Raw genomic sequence first — 23,097 nt, forward strand, 5'->3', positions numbered from 1 at the left:
CGCCTCAGTGCGGGCTCGGCAAAAGTGCACCTCGAGGGTGTATATTGGCCTCAAAGGGGGCGCTTGCGAGCACCCTTCTGAAACCTAGAAACAGAGGTTAAAAATCCAAAACCATACGCCACATAGCAAATTTCTCTTCTCAGATACTTTTCTTGGATAGCTCTATTGACATCTGTTTATTGACTATTTAATGAGTTCGTAAACGACAATGTGGGTGATTTTTTTTTGTTTTTTAAATTCATTTAATTCAATAAGCAAAAATGTATTCTGCGTATTCTCTTATGCTTCATCTTTACTGAATATGCACTCATTTCCTCTTTTTCAAACTGTTTTCCTCTTTAGTAAGATGCTTCTACCCCTTTTATATCTGAACCACCTCTAGTACTCTTCTCTTTCATTTATTGCCTTGACTGTCTCACCACATGCGTCCTCCATATCTACATTTGACTGGTTACAATGGACCACAACTTCTGTATCAGATTGTACATCTTTTGTGGTAAGATATTAATTTATATTCTTCTCTTTCTTTTATTACTTATTTGTTATTATGTAACACACCATTACTGCCTCAATAGCTGTCTATTTCCTCTCTCTGTAAGCCTTCTTGTGTTGCAAGTCTTAAGCCTTTTTTCCCCTTCTTGTACAGATACTTTAAATTTAACTAGTTACATGATCTAGCCAGGTAAAAGTTGCCTTACATTCTCTTAAAGGGTTAGTTCACCCAAAAATGAAAATGATGTCATTTATTACTCACGCTCATGCAGTTCCACACCCATAAGACCTTTGTTCATCTTCAGAACACAAATTAAGATATTTTTGTTGAAATACGATGGCTCAATGAGGCCTGCATAGCCAGCAATGATATAATCGTATATAAGTCGTTATTTTGTACTCACATGAACTGATTTAAATATGTTTTTAGTACATTAATGGATCTTGAGAGAGGAAATGTCATTGCTGGCTATGCACTCCTCACTGAGCCATCGGATTTCAACAAAAATATCTTAATTTGTGTTCTGAAGATTAACGAAGGTCTTACGGGTGTGGAACGGCATGAGGGTGAGTAATAGATTACATTATTTTTGTTTCTGGGTGAACTAACTCTTTCATACTCTTTATATTTGTTAAAAACTAAAGCTGTGAAAAATGCATTGCAATAATGTTGTACGTGAATAGATGAATGAGTGATTGAAAAACAAAACTGTCATAGGAATTATGTTTAAAGCTTTTACAGTTTTGTTTTACTGTAGATTTAGTTACTCAACATTCAGAAACACTGTTGATCATAAGACATTAGACACATCGAATTTTAGACAGCCTCTTGAGTTAAAAATCTTGACAATCTTTCAAATGTTGTAGCATATGTTATATTATGAACAGACATATGATAGGGATGAAGATGAAAAATGTCCTTTTTAGGCAAGAACAAACATCAATAAGTCTAAACTTTTTAAAATGCCCTTTCATCTAATTCTGACTCATGTTCACACATATGTTGCACGGATTCAAACATGCATCTACAAGAAAAGCACTGCAAAGACTCAAACTCAAGTCAAACTCAACTCAAATGCAACTGACAGCTTTTTTTAACCTTTTTTTTAAGTTTTTTCAAAACCTTTTTTTATGTTATCTTACAGGTTTTTTTTTTTTTTAATTGCTTTGGTGCAATTTTCACAAGCAATTGGTACATTTTCAAAAATCTCAGTACTAATATCACAACAGATCATCAAAAGTGCACTTATTTCACACATTTTAGCATATTTTCAAATGTGTTAGTACAATACACAAAATCACAAAGTTTCCTTTTCACAACACAAAATAAGTGATTCTTCTATATAAATGTTTCATTCACAGTAACTGCCTTTCATAATTCTATTACTATCAAACTTTTGATTTGCATCTCTTTTCATTCAGTTTAATACATTTGTCTATTATTTAATCCAACTGAACTTAATGGTTAATCAATGAATCATTTGGTACACCTATAGATTTCGATATATATTCTATAGGCATAGTTTCTATAAAACCTATTTGCAATTTCTGATATGGATAACCAAATGTAATGAATTATAAGCAATTTATCTTAGATGATGACCACAATTTTCAAAGTGTGGGTGTGTGGACCTGCAACACTGCATTGTGAATCAAATGTCCCAACAAGGATGGTAATACCAGTAATTTTAGACATTGTTTTTTTGTGTGGGGTGTGTGTGTGGGGGTGGGGGTGTGGGTGTGGGTGTGGGTGTGTGGGTGTGTGTGAGAAAGAGAGAGACAGAGAGAGGGATTTGAAATTTGTGAACACAGAGCAGGACAGAGTACAAGGGAAAAGAAACAGTCAATGACTGTACAGTATAACATCAGATTGATCAAAGATGCATTAGAAGAAGGGAGACAGATGGCATCATTTTACATTATAGTATATATGTCATGTGATACTGTAAACAGATTACTATGGTAGAGACTGCCACGTTATTGTAACTCATCCTTCATCTGAAAAGGTCAACTACAGTATAGATTCAGTCATATGGTACAGTGAGAACATTTACTGTACCCACAGAATGAGTTTTAGTTGAGAGGAGGGAGGCACAAGAAGACTCTGGTAAGTAGCGGGTGAGTAGTCCATGAGTCTGACGAGATCAGACACTGAGTGCAGGGAGTGAGAGTCTTTTAAAGTGTCACTGGTGATGAGGTGCAGTGCCGGTGATCAGAACTCAGGGGATTGTGAACGAGTGGGTGGAGCGTGAAGATCTGGTGACGATGTGTTGTAATTGGAGGGTGCAGGCTGTGACTCCTTGACAGAGATGCTTTTGGGAAACGCTACCCAGAGCACTACCATAGTCATTACTTTATTATTAAAGTGATATGAATTCTTGTTAGCAGGTCCTCAACCCAAGCACAAGCTCAACACTTCACCATAATGGTAACCCCAAAACCAAAGGTTTTGAAAGAATGACTAGCTGTGTTACAAGTGTGATCAGTTTGGAGTTTTGTACTAAGAGATTTGAAAATATACACCTTACTTGAGAAAATAGAGAGAAAAAAAAAAAAAAAACGTATTACATAATTACTTTATTGGTGCTACACAGTGAAATCACCAGCAGCTGCTGAACTGGCATCTGTTACTATAGAATGTATTTTAGCATGGCTGCAATGTTGTATTGACCAATCAGCAAACAGGAATGGAAATATCAATTTTATGTTTCAATTGTCAAATTACAGTTTACTAATTCAGTCTTTTTTATCACTTCTGAACACTTTAGCATCTCAGTCGGTGATGGCTTTTAACATTGATCCTGTTACCTGGAAAACTTTCACTGCGTCTTCACAGAGTCAAAATGTTGCCTTTGGCTATAAGGTGATACAGAAAGATGAATTGAGGTGAGAGCAACATAACCACTGATGATGGGGGGGAGAAAAAAAACCCCTGCATTGTTAGGAAAGCACATTACCACTTCCAGTACTCACCACACTGCCATCAACTGTCCAATGAGACATGAAAGAAACCGTCTGACTAACAGTCAGTCAACCACCATAGTTTGTTTTGTTTTAAAGTGACATTTAGGTGTAAGTAAGAAATAGATGCTACTACATTGACATAGAAAAACCCAGATTATAGATTTTGTGCTCCATTGTCCATACTGAAAAATTACACTAGTTATCAAAATGTTTAGTTTGTGTGATTTCTGAATCATCATTGTCGAATTGTCTCTTTGAATGCAGCACCCCATGTTGACAAACACTGAACTTACAGATTTACACTAATATTAGACAGCCTCATAAGGTAAAAACATTCACAATCTTTCTATTGTTATAGAGTATGTAATATTGTGACCAGTATGATATGGATGACGATGCAAAATGTCCTTTTAAGGCAATTTCAAACTTCAACAAGTGTGAACTTCCTTTAAATGCCCTCTTGGTCTAATTCTGTCTCATATGAGCTTTCTGCTTTCACACATTGCTCACATTCAAACATGCATCTACGAGAGAAGCACTGCAAAAAATAAAAATAAAAATGCACATGACAGCATTTCGCATATTAATATATTCATAATGAAAAACAATTACACTTAAGAGGAAACCAAACAGACTAAAGCTTTTGTTTAGGCATAATGACTATATTCACAGTATAACATGGCCTTGTCCCACCCACATGTAATGGTTCCAGCATCCATGGGTTCTCTTGAAATGAAAAGTAGTATCAAAAATGTTGCCCATTTTTACCTTAAAGGTGCAATGTGAAAATTTTAGGAGGATCTATTGACAGAAATGCAATATAATATACATAACTATGTTTGTGGTGTAAAAAGAGCTTATATAATGAACTATTATGTTTTTGTTACCTTAGAATGAGCCATTTTTATCTCATACACCGCAGGTCCCCTTACATGTTACGTCACCATTTTGTGCTGGCATGTTTCTACAGTAGCCCTAAAAGGACAAACTGCTCTACAGAGCGCGTTTGCTTGACTGGCCACTCTCTTCTGTCTCAGATGACGACAAACTTTACACCCTGCCCTTTAAAACAATTTCTCATTGCCATTTAAAAAACGTTCATTCAAACATTAATGTCATCTTTTACTCTACCTCATGCCATTCTAGACCAATATTCCATCTGCTGTGGAACACAAAAGAAGATGTAAGACAAACACAGTCACCATTATCTTTATTGTATGGAAAAAAAGATGTAATGAAAGTGACTGGTTACTAAGCCTGTTATTCTGCTTAACATCTCCTTTTGTGTTCCACAGAAGAAAGTCAGTCATACAGGTTTGGAACAACATGAGGGTCAGAGACAGACAGACAGACAATCAATCAATAAATAATTAAATAAATAAATAAATGGTGAACTATCTCTTTGTCCAAATGGTGAAAAATCACATATTATTATTATTATTATTATTATTATTATTATACTACATTAAATTTGTAATTGATTACAGTTTGCACCTTAAGCCATTAGCAGACACTGATAGGACTTTGCTGGACTCCCTAAGAATACCAAGTGGGCGTATTAGGATGAGCCAGTGTTAGCCAACCCTTTTCCTAAAGGGCATACCAACAGTACATTTCTTGGACAGTTCACTTATCTAACACACCAATTTTAGGTTTTTGTTTAGTAACAAAAAAATTTAAATTTAAAACATGTACTGTTTATGTGTTTCAAGGAACATGAATTTACCAACTTAAATTTACCGTTGTTCTGGGTTTGTGGCAGCTCTGCTCAGTTTCAGTACTGCTGTGAGCTGGAGGAACTGAACTGATGCCGAGCTCAGAGTAGACTGCCATCTGGTAAAGTTGTGCAACAATGTGGTTACACATGTGGTTGCAGCAGCAACACAGCAACAGCTTCACTGGGAGAATGTGACAGGATTGAAGTCCCTTAACACAATCTGTAAAGATTAACTGATGACAAAATAATAAATGAATAACCCCAAATGATAGGATATATGCATAAACAAGACAAGAAATATTTCCTTTTAAAGTGCTAAACTTTTCCACTGAATAGATTTGTCCTGCCTACATTTAAATGTAGAAATTTATAGAAACTTAAAATATGAACAATAAATCCATCCTTCAGTTCTAGTTTTGTCTGCCTATTCTCCAGCTATGTGGCTTCTCTGACTTCCTCATAGATCTGAAACAATTCGCCCTCAAGCTGACCTATCCTGTCATCCTTATCATAAACTGAAAAAAAATGCACAAAATTAGTGACATTCACAGTCCTAAAGAATCATACATATTGTATTAACATAATAACATTAGTGAACCAGAAGATCGAAAAAAGGTTTAATAGATAGAAAACTGAAAGTATAAGAATATGAACTATCACCAACAAAGTATAACGTTGGGTTTGGGTTTTCTTCTTCTTCTTCTTCTTCTTGTGCGATTTGCGGCAGCTCAGACGCTTCAAAGGCGTATTGCTGCCCTCCTCAGGTCATCTGATGAACTCCATCTTATATATTAAATCCTCTTATAAAGTCCAGTGTGAAGTAAAACATTTATAACAATCTTTGTGGTCTCAAAATCCTTATTTTCAAGAATTGATTTCAAAGATATAGATGGGAATCCAGACTCCAACAGCTCAGAAAACATGTGGATTCTTGCATCACTATGAATTACACACTCCATTACTACATGCTTCACAGATTCCAACTCTCCACACAAACATCTGCCATCTGGATGCTTGCCAACCATTGCCAGCCGATAATTCAGTGCACAATGTCCCAATCTTAATCTTGTGAATATCACACTATCCCTCCTCTCTAATCTTCCCTTCCCGTCCACCCCTTATCTGAAACTCCCAATGATCTTCTAATAATCTTCTAGCTGGGTTTGTGCGGGTTTGGGTTTTGTTTGTTTTCATGACTTTTATTTTGTAGTTTGCCTTAGCCATGTTTCATGTTCCTTTCATGTGACTTCCTTGCCCTCATGTGATCATGTCTTGTGCTTCCAAGAGGCTTGTTCGAGATGCATCTGGGCTGCGCAGAACGATCGTCGTAAGACATCAAAGTACCGTGAGTGCATTTGGAGAGCATACGACTCCTTATGCTTTTGAATCGCTCTCACGGTACTTTGATGTCATACTCCGACCGGTCTGCGCAGCGCGGATGCAACTTGAACAAGCCTCTTGTCTTATCTTCTGTCGTCATGTATTATTCTGCTCTGTTCTCATTGGTTCATTGTTTGATTGTGCACAGATGTCCCTTGTTTGCTCATTAGTTTTGTGTATAAATAGCCCTCATATTTCATTGTTCCTTTGTCTAGCTTTGTTAACCCATTGTTTGGTGAGTGTATTCATGTTCATGCTGTCTTGTGTCAAGTCTATGCCAAACCTGTTTTGGAATATTTTTTTATGTCACTTTCCCCCGGTTCTACAGACAAGGCTTAAGCTAGTTTTAGAGTAAAATGCATGTTTGAGCTGTTTTAACTGAAAAAAAAAAAACTTGTACTGACATATCTTAAAATATGTCACTGCCATTGTTTTGTCTCAAGACAAATGTCTGTAATGTTTTTTTCTAGTGTATATTTATAAAAGCTACTTAAATATCCTAACTGAACTAAGACCTATTCCTGGCTTAGGCTAAGCCCTGTCTGTGAAACCGGGCCCAAGTTTCAATAAATTGCACCTGGGTTCTGCAAACTTGCCTACAGTGGACTATGTTACACAAAGCTAGCTAGCTTGTTAGTTTGAGAATACTTACCCTCAAAGTTGTCAATATTGAAACATCTAATTTAAAGCCCTTCTCCTTCTTATTAGAGGGTGTGACAGATGCCAACCCCACAATTCCTTTGACAACATTCACCGTAATCTGTGGAAGACACTGTGTATCACTCGACAATTAATGACAATTAATGAGAAACAAAAAAAAAGATAAAACCACAGTGTTCCACCGACTCAGGGTGTGTAGATCCGTAAAAAGCTGGAGATTTATTTCAAAAGAACAAAATGATCTGCACTCCTTTTAAGCAATGCGACATAGCCTACATAACAGACATTTCGGATATTTACCTTCTTCAGTAAATCATTTAATCTAACTCCTACACAAATCTCCAGACAATGATTAGAGTAAGATACAATACCAGGACAACATAATTTGAAATAAATAAAGTATACAAATGACTGATCAGATCGTGATTTATAAAAAGTAAGGTTAAAGGAGACAGGAGAGGTGTCTCGATGTCTCCTGCGCTGCCCTGGTCGCCTGCACAGCCTGCTCCGCCCTGGCTGCCTGCTCTGTCTCAGTCTTCATGCCCTCTTCCACTTTATGGACCTGGCCCTCCATCCCGTCCCCTAGTCCGCTGCCGCTCCGCCTCCCTCCTGGACTTTTCTAGCCATAATGGGAGCACCTGGAAGCCGCTCCTTGGGAGGAGGGCTATGTCACGATCACCTGTGAGAGTGCCCGTAATTGCCACCAGAGGGCACTCCACCCTGGACTTTTGCCACACCATCAAGGACTTCATTTCCCATAGTTCATTGCCTAGTCTTATCTTCCATGATTGTTTACTGCTGTGTTTCATTAGCTCATTACCTCACCCTATATAAGCCTGGTTCACTCTATCATTCTCTGTGGGGTTTTGTAAGTGTCAACTGCATTTCTGAGCATTCTTGTGTTTATCTGTTTGTTGGTTTTGACCCTGTTGCCTGTGTTCTGGATCTGTCTCTGTTTCTCTGTTATCCTGACTTGGTCAGGGGTGTAATTTCCACTGGGGACAGGGGTGACATGTCCCCCCACTTTTCAAAATCCTGTTTTGTCCCTTAGCCTTGGTATCTGTTTTGGACTGCTTGCTTGTGTTTGGACCTCTTGCCTGTTTTTGACTGTGTTTTTGGATTACCCTTCTAATAAACTACTGCGCGTGGATCCTCAATCCTCGAGTCTCGGATAAGTATCATCGCAAAAGGTCTTCATTAAGACCCAGAGGAAACGTATACTTCAACCGATGCATCCAGTATTCATTGTAAACATTTTTTTTTCTACATGTCCACCTCTTCTTTGCTACTTTTTCAATTCCTATACGAATTAACTGTTTTATATCATGATTACAGTCATGAAAGTGTCTGGCAATTGGTGAACTGATGTTTTTCCGATGTATGTGTTTTTTTTTTTTTTTTTTTTTTTTTTTTCTGTACCAGAGAGAGAGAAAAAAAAAAAAAAAAACTTAGTTTAGTTTATTGATTTATAAAGCACATTTCAAAACAACGGAGGTTGCAACCGGAGTGCTGTACAGAAAAATTAAAGCAAAAATTAAAACACACAAACACACACAAAAAAGAATTAACACACTGGATCAAAACCAAGTTGACACTCTTTAGTCCATACAAATGTTTGTTTAGGACTAAGAAGATTAGTAAGAGGAGATACCACGGTGGAAAAATTCTTGCAGAAATTCCTGTAATATCCGACCATACCTAAAAATCGCCTGTTTTGTCCCGAATGATTGGCAGCCAAGACAACCAATCAGCTTGCATCTGCACAAGTGAAAGAGAGCAACAGAAAGAAAAAAAAAAACAGGGCAGAGGGACGTAACAAATACGCTCAGAGGTCTTTGCATCATGCTCAAACAGCAGACCCAACCAACCAAATTTTTTAACATGTTCTCATATTCCTCCTGTCTTCTTTCAGTCTATTTGTGAGTGATCCTTTAATACAACTCAGTCAAACTCTGAGAGGACAAATATATCGCTGTGCTGTCACTGAAGGAAACTGCATGCCACTGCCCATTACCGGTACTTAGCTTTTAAATTATGCTTAAGTATGTAATATAAGACACTAGTTTCATATTAGTATTTCTAAAAAATAAAAATAAAAATCCACATTTTTTTTTTTAATTCAACAGTCACCAATGAGGCTGTCAACATGTCCCTTGGACTTTCAATGTCTATTGATCCTCAGTCTTCAAGAGCAGTGGTAAGTGTCATATTTTAAATAATCTCTGTTTTTGTGAGAATATAAAATCTTAATGCTAAGAGAAATTATGTTATGATATTCTAAAAATGCTACCAATTTTACTGCAAAAACATGCTAGATTTGGTGCTTGTCTATATTTAGATAATTTTAATTAGATTATAATTTGCTAGAGTTGAACCTTCCATTTGCAGTCAGTCTAAAAGATGTCCAAAATAATTAAAATTTTGGCTTCTCCAAATTTTACACTAATGTTCATATTACAGTTTGTCATGTTGAAAATAAAATCTTAATTTCTCTCAGGTTTGTGGTCCAACCATACCTAAGAACTGTGATGAAATAACCACTTACAATGGCATGTGCTTTAAAATCAGTCCAGATAATGTTGTGAGCAGATCTGTGCCAGAGACTCTGAGAGGTACATTTATGGCATTCTACCAAATCAAAGCAAGTCTTCCTCATACTGTATATACTGTATGAAATGGTTATTCAGATTAAATGAAAATATGATGCAATTATTCATTTCTCCAGCTTCAGAATGCCCAACATCACAAATTGATATTGCTTTTTTACTGGATGGATCTGGAAGTGTAAAACCTCTGGAGTTTATTAAGATGAAGGATTTTGTTATAGAAATGATCAAAAGTTGTATAGACCGTGATACACAGGTAATCAATGCATTTATTATGATTTAGCTTATGCATGATTTTTTACCCCTTAACGTTCATAGCAAGAGGCACTAAATCTATCTGTCTTTTTTACAGTTTGCCATTGCACAGTTTTCTACACAATCTGTCATTCATTACAAGTTTCAACAAGTAAAAAATGCCATGTGGTGGCAAGATGCAGTGAATCAGATATCTCAACAGAGAGGATGGACCTACACCGCAAGAGCTATAGGACAACTTGTGTGAGACATCTGCTGATATTTCAATTCTTTTATCTATGGCATTAAAAGTAATATTACTTCTGACAAAAAGACTTGGAGTGAAGATGAATTTAACAGGATGTTTAGTGAGGGCTGAGGAGCACATCCTAACTAAGATGATGGATAAAACAAATAAAAAAAAACTGATGTGTCTGAGCAAACATGCAAAAAGTACACAAAATTAAATGCATGAATGACTGGATACACATACTACTACAAGTCTTTTGTTTTTTTGAGTGTGAAATAAAGGTTTTACAGCACTTAATAATTTGAAGAAGGTTTCAAAGACAAACAATGTAAACTTAATAAGAAATGTATCCTAAACAGTTGCATTATTATTGTATTGTATTGTATTGTATTGTATTATTGTATTATTGATTAAATATTTTTTACTTCTTTTTTTTTTTTTTCAATAGTAAAGAGTTATTCGAAAGTAACGGAGGTGCAAGACCATCAGCCAGTAAAATTTTGGTTGTTATCACGGATGGTGAATCAACTGATCCAGATGATTTGACTGCAGCTGTTCAACAAGCACAAGCTAAAAATATAACACGATATGCTATTGGGGTAAGATTTGATTTACATTTATATTTTGCCTCTTTTAGATAAAAAAAAAAGAAGACTTAACTATATTAGTTATGCAAAAACCAGGAAAAACTGCTTTAATTTATACTGATTCAGATCTAGATGCTCCTGATATGATTTGTCTGATATGATAGCCATTGTGAAAGTATTGTGCATAAAAATTACTGTTCCTCTTAAAATGTCAATTCATTCATCTACTCACCATCATGTCATTCCAAACTTGACAAGAAGAATGTCTTGTTTTGTCCTTACAATAAGAGTCAATGTTGTCCAATGTTGTCTTGTCATTGTATGGACAAAAACAACAGAAACATTCTTCAAAATATCTTCCTTTGCATTTAAAGGGTTAGTTCACCCAAAAATGAAATTTCTGTCATGTATTACTCCGCTGTCATGCTCCTATGCTGTTTATGTTTAGCACTTCCAGGTTCTACGTCACCGACTCAGTATTGGCCAAAGCTGATCACGTGAGCAGCACGACGCATGCGCGTGATGCTGACGCAGGAGCCGGCCAATAATGAGCCGACATTCTGATGTAGAGCACAGAAGCGTTGCACTGTCTGCAATGCAAACAGCGTAGGAGAATGACAGGGGAGATACGAATTTGTTGTATAAAGTCATTATTTTTGTTTTGTTTTTGCGCACAAAAAGTATTCTCGTCGCTTCATAACATTAAGGTTGAACCACTGCAGTCACATGGATTTTAACAATGTCTTTACTACTTTTCTGGACCTATAATGACAGTAATTATGTTGCTTTCTATGGGGAATAAAAAAAAAAATCTTGGATTTCAAGAAAAATTTGTGTTCTGAAGATGAACGAAGGTCTTACAGGTTTGGAACAACATGAGGGTGAGTAATTAATGACAGAATTTTCATTTTTGGGTGAACTAACCCTTTAATAGAAGAAAGAAAGCCATACAATTTTGGAACGACATGGCGGTGAGTAAAAGATGACATAATTAACTTTTTTTTTGTGATCTATCTACTTTATTAATAAAAATCATTAATCAAAAAAAAAGAAGGGTATTATAAAAACATTTTATTTAAAAACAAAAATGTTATTAAATTGTTAGATTTATGAAGTGTTACAGTTATCTCCATTGAATTTTTCTTAGGTTGGCAATGCTTTTAATAGTGACAGAGCAAGAAGGGAGCTGGAAATTATTGCATCTTCACCCTCCAATAATCATGTGTTCCAAGTAACTGATTTTGATGCGCTGGAAAGCATTCGTGAAAAACTCAAAGAGAACATTATTGCCATTGAAGGTATGTTTGCAGAGGGAATGAAAAATAATAGACAGAATGTTTACATTTTACATTCATCAGCTGTCATGTGAGCACAGTTACTTTGTTCATTGTGTTGATTTAAAATAATAGTTAACTGTGTTGTTGCTTCTTTTATTTGTTATAGGAACCCAGACCTCTGGAGATTCATCTCGAATGGAGTTTGCACAGGACGGGTTTAGTGCAGCATTTACATCAAATGTAATTCTATGTATTTAACTTATTTCACACCAAACTAATGAAAGAGACATTGTACAGAAATGAAAAAGATGACTTAAATGAAAGACTTAAAATAATTTGGAGCTGTTGAATTGCTTTCCTACTGTTTAATTTAATTCATGCCTTTGCATGCTATCCATGCTTTTTTCCTCTTTAACATAGCAATTTTCAATTTTTAAGTTAATTTTAATTTTATTGTTAGTATTCTATTTGTTTGAACAACAATTTACTTAATTTTATCATTAATACAATTTAACTGAATTACACCGTTCAAATTAACTGCTAGACCTTGTAAGGTGCCATTTTTTGTAAAACTGCTTCGAAACCTTAAGTATTCTGCAAAGTGCTTTAAAAAAAACAAACTTGGAAGTGCACTTGCATCAGGCCAAATCTAGCTGTTTGTGTTTATTTATCAAGGCTTTTTTATAGTCATTATTTGCAATGACAGATATTCATGATGTTTGACTCATGTTGAACTATTCTGGTAACACTTTACAATAAGGTTCTTTTGTTAACATTACTTAATGTATTAACTAACATGAACTAACCATGAGCAATACTGTATTTGTTAACGATTATCTTCGTTAATGTTAATGTAAATCCAGCTGTTCATAGTTTGTTCATGTTAGTTCAGTGCATTAACTAATGTTAACAAATCATACGACTCTTGATTTTAATAATGCATTAGTAAATGTTAAAATTAACATTGATAAAGATTAAAAAATGCTGTAGAAGTGCAAAATTCCTGTAATATTATCTGCATTCAGACAGATATGATAATGACTGCAGTGGGAGCTTTCCAGTGGAAGGGTGGATATCAATTGTACAAACCAAATGATACGTCAGTTGACTTTCAAGCTGGAAGTGGGCATGACAGTTATTTAGGTGAGATCTCTTCTTTGACTGTGTAAATCAAAATAAATCAGTCAAAAAAAAAAAAAAAAAAACCCAGAATATTTTCAAGTATTTTCTTCACAGGTTATTCTTTGGCAATAGCAACAACGTACAGAGGAAAGTATGCAGTAATGGGAGCACCAAGAAACGAGCATAAGGGACAAGTAACTGTTTCAAGAATTGATGGAAAGGACTTAAAGCAGCTGGATCCTCCTAAGGTTGTAACACTCATATTTGTGTAAAATATTAGGACTTCACACATTAATGTAAGTGAATGAAAGTAAGTGACGTCAAAATTGATGTATGGTAAACTACAGTCACGGCCAAAAGTATTGACAGTGACAAATTTTGTGTTTCACAAAGTTTGCTGCTTCAGTAATTGCAGATTATTTTTTCACTTGTTATACTGGAAAACGATGATAAGCATTTCATAGGTTTTAAAGGTTTTTATTGGCAAAAACATTCGATATATCCAGAGAGTCAATATTTACAATGTTGACCCTTATTCATAACCTCTGCAATTCGCTCTGGCAAGATGGATAGTGAAAGTGAAAGTGACACGTGAAGGCCAAGAATGGTAACCAATACACCTTTTATCACAATCAGTCTGCTCTTATAATCCCGTCAGAATGATAGAGTGATTTCTGCTGACTAGTACTTGTTCACACTTTCCGATGTGCTGATGATATGATTAGTGAAATGATGTTAGCTGGTCATTTTGTGCCAGGGCCAAAAAACAGAGAGATTTGGGTTTTTGTGAAAAGGTGCGCTCTTTTTTTTCTTTCTTTTTTGTCAATTAAGCTTCTGCAATTATTTAAAATGCATCTGATCGCTCTGCACAATAATCTAGAAACAATGTGAATCGACAAACAACTGAAGCAGTAAACTTTGCAAAGCACAAAATTTATGTATTGCTTCCCTTCCTCTCTTCTCAGCCTCAGATTGGCTCATATTTTGGAGCTGAGGTGTGTGTGGTGGATTTGAACCGTGACTCCAATACAGACCTACTTTTGGTATCGGCACCAACATACATGGAGTCTGACCGGGAGGGCATAGTGTTTGTTTACATCTTCACACATCGGGTCAGTGATTATTTGGAGATTCAATTAAGACTAACATTTTTAAAAAGAGTTCATCAAGATTGAATAAATGTACATTTGTGTCTATTTAACCGTTTCTCCTCTCTCTGTTTTATCTTAATAGGCAAACATCATTTTTTCGGATACACTGGTGGGCATGGCAGGTCAGAGGGGTCGGTTTGGCTCTTCTCTGGCCAGTCCAGCAGATCTGAATGGTGATGGTTTCATGGATGTGCTGATTGGAGCTCCTTTAGAGGATGATGGACAGGGCAGCATCTACATCTTCAATGGGAGAGATGGAGTTATCACTTCAAAATTCTCACAGGTGAAAAAGATGTGGGTTGATGGCAGTTTAAAGGAATAGTGCACCATTCTGTCATCATTTATTCAATCTCGAGTGTCTCCTTTCTTGCATTACTTTTCCCTGACTCACTTCATAGACTCTAATATTCTAATATTTTTGTTATCTCTTTCATTCCCTCTTGAATGAAACAGAGGATTGTTGGATCATCTGTGCGACCAGGTTTGCGGTTCTTTGGGATTTCATTGAGTCAGTCTTCTCTAGACCAGAGTCAAGACAACCTTCCTGACATTGCTGTTGGGTCCAAGGGAGCAGTTCTGCTTCTCAGGTCTGCTTTCTTCTATAAAGAACTAAAAATATATACAAATACACAGTTTGAGCCATAATCATTCATATGTGTTATATGTGGATCATTCAGGTCCAGACCCATCATGCTCTTGGAAACCAAAGTAACTTACAACCCAACCAAGATACCAACCGGTGAAACAGACCAGTCACTGGAAAACACCATGAAAGTGTGTTTCACCATGCGTCCATACGGACACCGCATAAGAGGTTTATCCAAAATTAGAAATATTCATGTTGTAGTTAATGTTGAAGTCTGCAAATTTTTCAATGTGTAGCTATTTTCTCATGCCTTATTTTTCAAATACCGTTTGATGTCACTAGTGGCACAAACTATAACTTTAAAAGTTTTTATTTTTACCGCTCTCAAAACTTTTAAATCCAATGTAATTATATAAATATGCTAGAAATATATAAATATTTTATCTTTGATTTACAGAGTACTACACTTAAAAGAAAATTAAAACTTTTGAAATGTAAAAAATTGTCCATGTATTACACACACACACATTATATATATATATATATATATATATATATGTGACGAGTCAGAAGTGTATTGATCCATTTGCAGTTTATTCAGTAACTCAGACAATACAGATGACATAAACCAGGAAACAGGCAGAGGGTCATGGCAGGCGGCAGACAGCATAAACAGTAACAGGCAAAGGGTCGAGGCAGGCGGCAGGCAGGGATAAACAATGAACAGGCAGAGGTCAGGACAGGCAGCAAGAATCACAATTCAAAGTATAGTCCAAGTCAGCAACAATCAGGAATAAACGCTCAGAAATGAAAACCGTGGCTAATCAAGACTTTGCAAAGGACTGAGTGTGAGTGTGAGCTTTATAGAGAGTGTGCGTGGAGATGATTGGTGGCAGGTGCAAGCGTAATCAGTCCCAGGTATGTGGGTGCATGGGAAATGAAGTCCAATGTAAACTAATACTCCGGTGACGGCTCCCTCTGGCGGTTCAGGAGATCTGGTGCAGGTGACTCAATCGTGACAATATACATATCTAAAAGAATGTTTTATGTTCATTATCTAGACCTATCCGCAAATATTAATTACACCATAATGCTGGATGCCAAGCGACAGAAATATCGAGCAAACTTCCCACCCAAAAACCGGCTTCTCAGTGATGTGCTGAACATTGGATTGAATGCAGAAACTTGCAGAAGTCATCATTTCTTTATAGACGTAAGTCTGAACCACTTTTTGACAATACTTTTTTCCTATCTCACTCTTTTGAATATCTGAGTCAGTTATTCTGGCTGTAAGAATGAAATCTCAATAAGAATATATAAATCTTGTACCTTCTAGTAAGATGGCAATGCAATCTGAAAATCCTGATTTTACTGTAAATTATTGTCATTTATCTATTCTTGCCCACTCAGGCTTTCTCAGAAGATGCTCTAAACCCAGTGTCCACTCAGTTAACATTCACTTTTGAGGGTCTACCATCTAGAACAATGCAAAACATAAAGCCAATACTGCTGCCAGAGATAAAGACCACCACAGACTACAATGTAAGAGAAGTATGAATCATTCAGATGTAACATTAAAGGGAAAGCTAAACTAAAAATGAAACCTCTGTCATCATTTAGGCCTACTGCATTGTATGGCTTTCTTTCTTTTGTTGAACACAAATGTAGATATTTTGAAAAATGTCTATGCTTGTCCATACAATGGAAGTCTGTCATCGTATGGACTGTCACTGGACAAGTTGGAACGTTCTTCAAAATACTTTTCTTTATCCCTACCCCTTCTGCTAAAGAAAGAGTCATACAGAAAGTAATTTTGAATTCTTTTGGTGAACTATCCGACTCATAACACATAGTATTATTTTAATTTACAGTGATACAGTTTTATATGATTTAAGAATGTACTGTATATCTAAATATCTCACCTCATTCCACAGCTGGATTTTGAGATAAACTGTGGACATGATGATATTTGTGTTGATGACCTCAGGATGGATTTCAATTTCTCTGGGTGAGCAAATATTTGCAAGACAGGCTCATTGGAAAATGTACCTGTGTCAACATTTTTGCAACACGTTTAATCATGTTTACACACAATTATGATTACAAGGGCCAGATTAATATGACTTCAAAATACTTTTTACCATAGTGCATGATTTGTAAACGAATATATTTTGGAGATTGCATCACTAACCCAGCTCCAGATGTTCAGATTTACTGACGCAACAAGCTTGCTCGGTAGCTCAGCTGGCACAGAAATTTACTTGCAATGTGAAAAGCTAAGGTACTAATCCTGTGAAAGACGAGTCACGGTAAAAGAGCTCAAAGACAAGAGAGACAAGCAAAAATGCCATGGTTACGATTGCGTTTTTATGTCACATTTGCTTTTGTTAACACTATCGGGTAGATTTAGGGTTTAGTGTATGTGTATGTTATTAAACGTGATGGAGCATTATGATTTTAGCGCCATTCACCGGACATTTCAATTCAGAACTGCGTAATAAAAACTCAGAACTCCAACGTAATAAAAAGGGCTCGTAAAAAGCGTTCACGTCCTCGTAGAGGTTGTAATTACAGCTTGTAAGCTGGGAGTTTTCTGAAAGCTCCCACCTGTACCACGTGACCGCTGTAGATTCAAGTGCGTTCACCCCATATCGTAAATCCTGTAACTACAAGATTCTGGCTCGTAAGAAGTGTTCACGTCCTCGTAGAGCTCGTAATTACAGCTTGTAAGCTGGGAGTTTTCTGAAAGCTCCCACATGTACCACATGGCCGCTGTACCACCTGACCGCTGTAGATTCATTTAGGCGTTGATAGTAGTGGTGCCATAGAAAGGCATATTTCCCAGTCAAAGGACGTTAACAGGTGTGTTCGACATCGGCTGCGGCGCGATGTAACCGATCGGCAAGAGTAGCCGCGTGCAGGCGGGGAGGAGCTGAAAACGGAGACGTGAAGTCGGACACTTTCTGCTTCTCCTAGTGACGCTCACGCTGCGCTAGCATACTTTATCACAGCTGAAGTGAAATAAATGCAATATTTGACTAATACACTGATGTTTCAGAGACATTTTCATTCAATACTTTATGTACTGCTTACAGCATCTGTTTTTACAAGGATAAAGTTCAATATAAGCATATACTATATAAAAACTAATGTAGTGGGGTCTTAAGTTTTTAATCAGTATTATTTTTGATAAATATGACACAATATAACATCGCGACTACATGAAAAGAGCTTTAACTGTTATAAAAATACAGATTTGTGCGCATTAGTTGAACTGAAGGTGTGACAATAAACACGAAACACACATGATCGCTGTCATGCGGTGAATCCGGCCAATCATGAAACAGCTGTGTCATTATCAGAGCTTGTGCAGCTCCTCTTGAGAGGCCCTGACCCAAATGGCACACTTCTATGCACTTTCGGTCTTGTGGACTTACAATGGCTGTCACGTGCTCGTGTCCGTTAAGTCCACAAGACCGTAGGGTGTCCCATTGGTCAATTTTAGGCTTCAGAAGGGTGCTTGCGAGCGCTCCCTTTGCAGCCGATATGCACCCTCGATGCGCACTTTTGCTGAACCCGCACTGGTGCGAGCTCCACAGCAGACTTCTTCCCGACAGTCAAAGTGACGTTACCTCACGAAAGTGCGGACTCGTAGGAAGGCCGTGAGTGTTTAGGGTGCCATTTGGGACAGGGCCAGAAACTGCACTGGCTGACTCAGGTGGCTGATCTCAAATCGCTCTCGCGGTACTTTGAAGCCATACGTCACAGTCACATGGCGTCGGCGCTGTCTCAAGTCGGACAAAATTTCTTACCGGCATGCACTGCTTCAAGTCAGCCGCCGATCGGTCTGTACGGCGCTGCATCAAGTCGAACAAGCCTAATAGCTCCGAATATAACGTGTTGTCATCTCAAGATTCCAGTAAATACAAGGTGGCGTGAATGCAGCAAAACGTTGCCATATTCACGTTCATCTGTTCTGGAAAAAACTAAACACGCTTTTATCGCCACTCACACATTTCACTTTGAAACTGTCTCGAAACGTGCACGACGCAACATATTTTGTGTTTTGCAAAAATGTTGACAGAGGTACGTTTTTCTAATGAGCCTGGGCTGAATATTTATTATTAGTTATCCTGTATTACATTAAAGATCAGCACACGTGAATACGTGAAAACAGAGTAATAATAAAGAGATGCAGAAATTACTTTCATCCTTGTTATACTGTGAGAATCTCTCTTTGGTTTCTGTGATTCAGGGCTACAAACATAGAGGTTGGGTTAATGCAGGAGATCAATGTGACAGTGTTTGTAGAGAACAGAGGAGGAAACTCATACAACACTCTCTTCACCCTCAAATACCCCTTTGGACTTTCCTACAGGAGAATCACATCTAAACAGGTGACACCAGGATGATTTTATTAAAGAGATTCACAATTTGTCCACAAATCAAGTTCAGTTTTTCTGAAAGGCAGTTTTTTAGGCAATTGGAAAGGTAATTGTCATTGAATTTGCTATGAGTTTATTATTGAATGAATATTTACACATGATTTTCTGTATGAGCAGGGCAGAGTGGAGTGTGTATCTCTGGACAGTGAGCAAAGAGGTTCATTTGGAGAAACCACCTGCCACATCAGTAAACCCATCCTCAAGGGCAACGCTCAGGTGAGCGCACTTTTTCAACTGTCCTGTGTGTTTTTCTGTTCAAGCACTCATCGTTTCCTCTGTGTCCACTTCTAGGATGTGTTTTATATTACATACAGCATCGATAAGGAAAGCACCTTCGATCAAAATGTGAATTTCACCGCTCAGATCAACAGGTAGTACATATTTTCTGTGAGATGTTTGAGTGCACTCAGTGTACAAATACATCGCTTAACTATGAGCTGTTAAGTAGTTGCTCACATATGAGAAACTGATAATTGAAAATGCTACTGCTAACCAAAACCCTCCATCACTTACAGTGGGAATGACCAACACTCTCAAACCAGTGAATTATTCAGGTGGAAGAGCATTGGTGTCAAATATGCCATTAACATTGCCTTAATAAGGTTAGTGCTCTTGTTTTTCAACAGTCATTCTCAACTGGTTTTGCTTCAGCACCAAGAATTGACAATAAACATTATTTCCACTTGATGTTCAGTGTAAAAATCGATCATTCTGAAGCAAAACCAATTGCAATGTTTATTAAATTTGCAAGCAGCGATAAAAGGGCCCTCACACCCGGGCTTACCGCCATCCGGTGGCCTTAGGAAAACTGTGAACACTGGGTGATAGTCATTTAAGCGGATAAATTGAGGAGAAATATGGTGCATCAAAAGTCATTTTGATGCACCACAGTTCCTGCTGCCAGCAGGTGGTGCTTTGACTATAAACAAATATTGCTATGTAGATGTCTTCAGGCGAGGACTATTATCAATCGTGTGAAGTTTGGGGCAGATCGGACACTGATGCCCGAGTTACAACAGCTTCCTGTTTCATGGCGAAACATCGAAAATTGTCAGGCCGCCACAGACACGCCCTCTGGCGAAAACTCTAGATCTTCGCAATTTAACATCGCAAAGGCCTTTAGATTATACTGACCAAATATGATGTTGATCTGATTAAATCTCTTTAACTTTTGTTAAAGTAAAGGGCTTTTTTGTAGGTGTTGGGCTGTTACATGTGTCTAATGAATCTCATACCTGTATGTGAAATGTAGAGCGAAGGGTGCTTAATTGAAATTTTGTAGGTGGCGCTATCGAGCCATTTTGCCACACCTAATTCTGAAACCCATGTCAGATGTAAATTTTCACCACTTCTGACACATGTGCAAAGTTTCATGGGTTTTCGAGCATGTTTAGGCCCTCAAAAATGCGATTCATTTAGGAGAAGAAGAAGAATTGACTGAGCAGTTACAATAGGGTCCTCACACCATCAGTGCTCGGGCCCTAAATATAGTCAGGGTTGTATTTTCTTTTACAGTAAATATAATACAAAAAAATATTAATATTATTTTTAAATATTTTAAATATAAGGGAAGAACAAAACACTAAATATGGGGTTAAGTGTAATTATACAGTATACAGTGTAATTATAAGTACTGAGTAATATTAATTAACATGTACTTAAAATAGGGTTAGGTGCAGGAATAGGGTTTGTAGCTATTACTATAGTAACTATATGTAAAATGTGTGACAAGGACTCTGTAAAATAATGTGTTACCAAACATGTTTAAGGTATTTATTTGACAAAAAAAGGCAAACTACAGTTTATTTTTTTTATTTAACTATATATATATATATATATATATATATATATATATATATATATATATATAAAATAATAATAAAATAAAAAAAAATGAAGAAGCTCACAGGTAAAGCATACATTACCTACAACACAATCAATTATTAATATTTTGTTGGTTTCTTTTGTTTTTGCATGTTTTCATAATTTCTTTATAACAGCCTCACCAAAAATTATGTCTGCACAATTTGGCATGTTTCAAGGGTGAAGATGACAAAATCTCATTAGGCAACATGAGGAATTAATGGCTGTCCTGCAGTAAATAAATCCAAAATGTCTTTATTTGCATTTTCCAAAGGATTCCAAAATGTTTATTTTATTTGACAATTGTTATATAAAGATGCATTTATAAATAACTTTCATTTCTGAGATCTTCATAATATATTTCATAATATTATTATTTTTACTGTAAGATCTCTATTGTTTATACATTGTAAATTATTCCAAACTTTACACAAACACACACACACACACACACACACACACACACACACACACACACAAAAGATTTGAATTACTGACATATACTTTTCCTTTATTTTAAATTAGACATGAAGATTCAAGCCTGCACATTAATTTTACTGCACAGAAAAATGATTCTGATAAACCAGTCAAACAGATCCTAAAGGTACTGGAATGAAATTCACACACCTCCATGAACATAAAAATAAATTCAATAAGCCTTATCTAATCCAAAACTGGAATTCAATGTCTTATTCTCTATATCAATGTCTTTTCATGGCAAAAATGGTATTTTAATGTCCTTCTCTCTTTCAGGTTGAAAATGACTTTAGAGAATTAACATTCAAAGTTTCCATCAGAGTACCAGTGATTCTGGGAGATAAATTCATCTGGACTGACAAAAACCTACAGGTAAGTATATATGAATCCGTTAGGAAAAGATCATCTACCCAATGATTCACATTTTTCAAATACAAAAACATCTAAACAGTAAATTATGTGCTTTTTAGATCCCAGAGTGTGAAACAGAGGGATGAGCGGCCGCTTGTAACAGATTTTGTGGAAGTAATTAAAAAGGATCGTGTGGTGGTGAGTGTTTGAGTTTCATTCCCTGATCTAACTAAAACAAATCCATAAAATATCATGTTTCATCTTCTTTGTGCATTGACCGCATTGCTCCGTCTTTCTGGGTGTGTGTGTGTGTGTGTGTGTGTGTGTGTGTGTGTGTGTGTGTGTGTGTCAGAACTGCTCTGTGGCGGTGTGTGCCGTGTTCAGCTGTGACGGCACTCTCATAAAGAATAAAAGGAAACTCTATAATATATCTGGCAACGTGAGCTCTGGATGGATAGAGCAGGTATCTGACTTTTAAAGCTAATTCAATTTACAGAATAGACCATATATATTCATAATTGTTTGATCATTTCTTATTGTCATGATCTGTGTCTCTCTTAGACTGGACTCAGAGCTGCTGTGTTTCAGTTGGTCAGTTCAGCGTCTCTGGATTATGACGAGAGCAAATACGTTTTCTTTTCCTCTGATCCTCAACACACTGCACCGTCTCTCCAGGTAATGCATTTTCTTCACAGATTAACCAAAATGTAATAAAAACTACATTGAAATAACATTTTAAAATGTAAACCTTAAACACTTTGAACCTGAAACACTAAAACTCAGATGATTAATTATACAAATTATAAACTTTTTTTTTTTTAACCTATAAGATTATGATATGAAAATATACATATACTAAATCTTACATTTTTCAATCAATACTAAGAAACCCTTGCACATTTCAGGCCTTAATGTTTATATGTGAAGGTGGATTG

The 23,097-nt window shown here is 36.5% G+C and overlaps 1 protein-coding gene across 22 annotated transcripts in view; it reads left to right on the plus strand.

Annotated features, from left to right (window-relative positions):
• Positions 1-351: 351 nt before the first annotated feature.
• Positions 352-23,097, plus strand: part of LOC127523702 (integrin alpha-X-like) — a 113,593-nt gene continuing 90,847 nt past the window's right edge. For 3 of the 22 annotated variants that reach the window (XM_051914714.1, XM_051914715.1, XM_051914718.1), the window contains exons 1-18: positions 1,041-1,059; positions 3,261-3,378; positions 9,126-9,229; positions 9,340-9,410; positions 9,711-9,825; positions 9,939-10,075; positions 10,172-10,317; positions 10,752-10,902; positions 12,038-12,188; positions 12,334-12,407; positions 13,193-13,310; positions 13,404-13,537; positions 14,255-14,401; positions 14,523-14,723; positions 14,894-15,027; positions 15,118-15,254; positions 16,088-16,239; positions 16,437-16,457. In XM_051914714.1, the coding sequence (XP_051770674.1) occupies positions 3,275-3,378; positions 9,126-9,229; positions 9,340-9,410; positions 9,711-9,825; positions 9,939-10,075; positions 10,172-10,317; positions 10,752-10,902; positions 12,038-12,188; positions 12,334-12,407; positions 13,193-13,310; positions 13,404-13,537; positions 14,255-14,401; positions 14,523-14,723; positions 14,894-15,027; positions 15,118-15,254; positions 16,088-16,239; positions 16,437-16,457 (2,097 nt within the window). In that variant the 5' untranslated portion in view covers positions 1,041-1,059; positions 3,261-3,274. Of the gene's footprint in view, positions 497-914; positions 1,060-3,260; positions 3,379-9,125; positions 9,230-9,339; positions 9,411-9,710; positions 9,826-9,938; positions 10,076-10,171; positions 10,318-10,751; positions 10,903-12,037; positions 12,189-12,333; positions 12,408-13,192; positions 13,311-13,403; positions 13,538-14,254; positions 14,402-14,522; positions 14,724-14,893; positions 15,028-15,117; positions 15,255-16,087; positions 16,240-16,436; positions 16,569-16,960; positions 17,035-19,281; positions 19,424-19,588; positions 19,688-19,762; positions 19,843-19,986; positions 20,074-21,859; positions 21,939-22,087; positions 22,184-22,281; positions 22,361-22,514; positions 22,626-22,723; positions 22,838-23,097 lie in introns of those variants that run through there. The other 19 variants (XM_051914708.1, XM_051914709.1, XM_051914717.1 and 16 more) reach the window with 17 other exon arrangements.

The sequence above is a fragment of the Ctenopharyngodon idella genome, chromosome 12, assembly GCF_019924925.1.
Source record: "Ctenopharyngodon idella isolate HZGC_01 chromosome 12, HZGC01, whole genome shotgun sequence".
Taxonomy (NCBI): domain Eukaryota; kingdom Metazoa; phylum Chordata; class Actinopteri; order Cypriniformes; family Xenocyprididae; genus Ctenopharyngodon; species Ctenopharyngodon idella.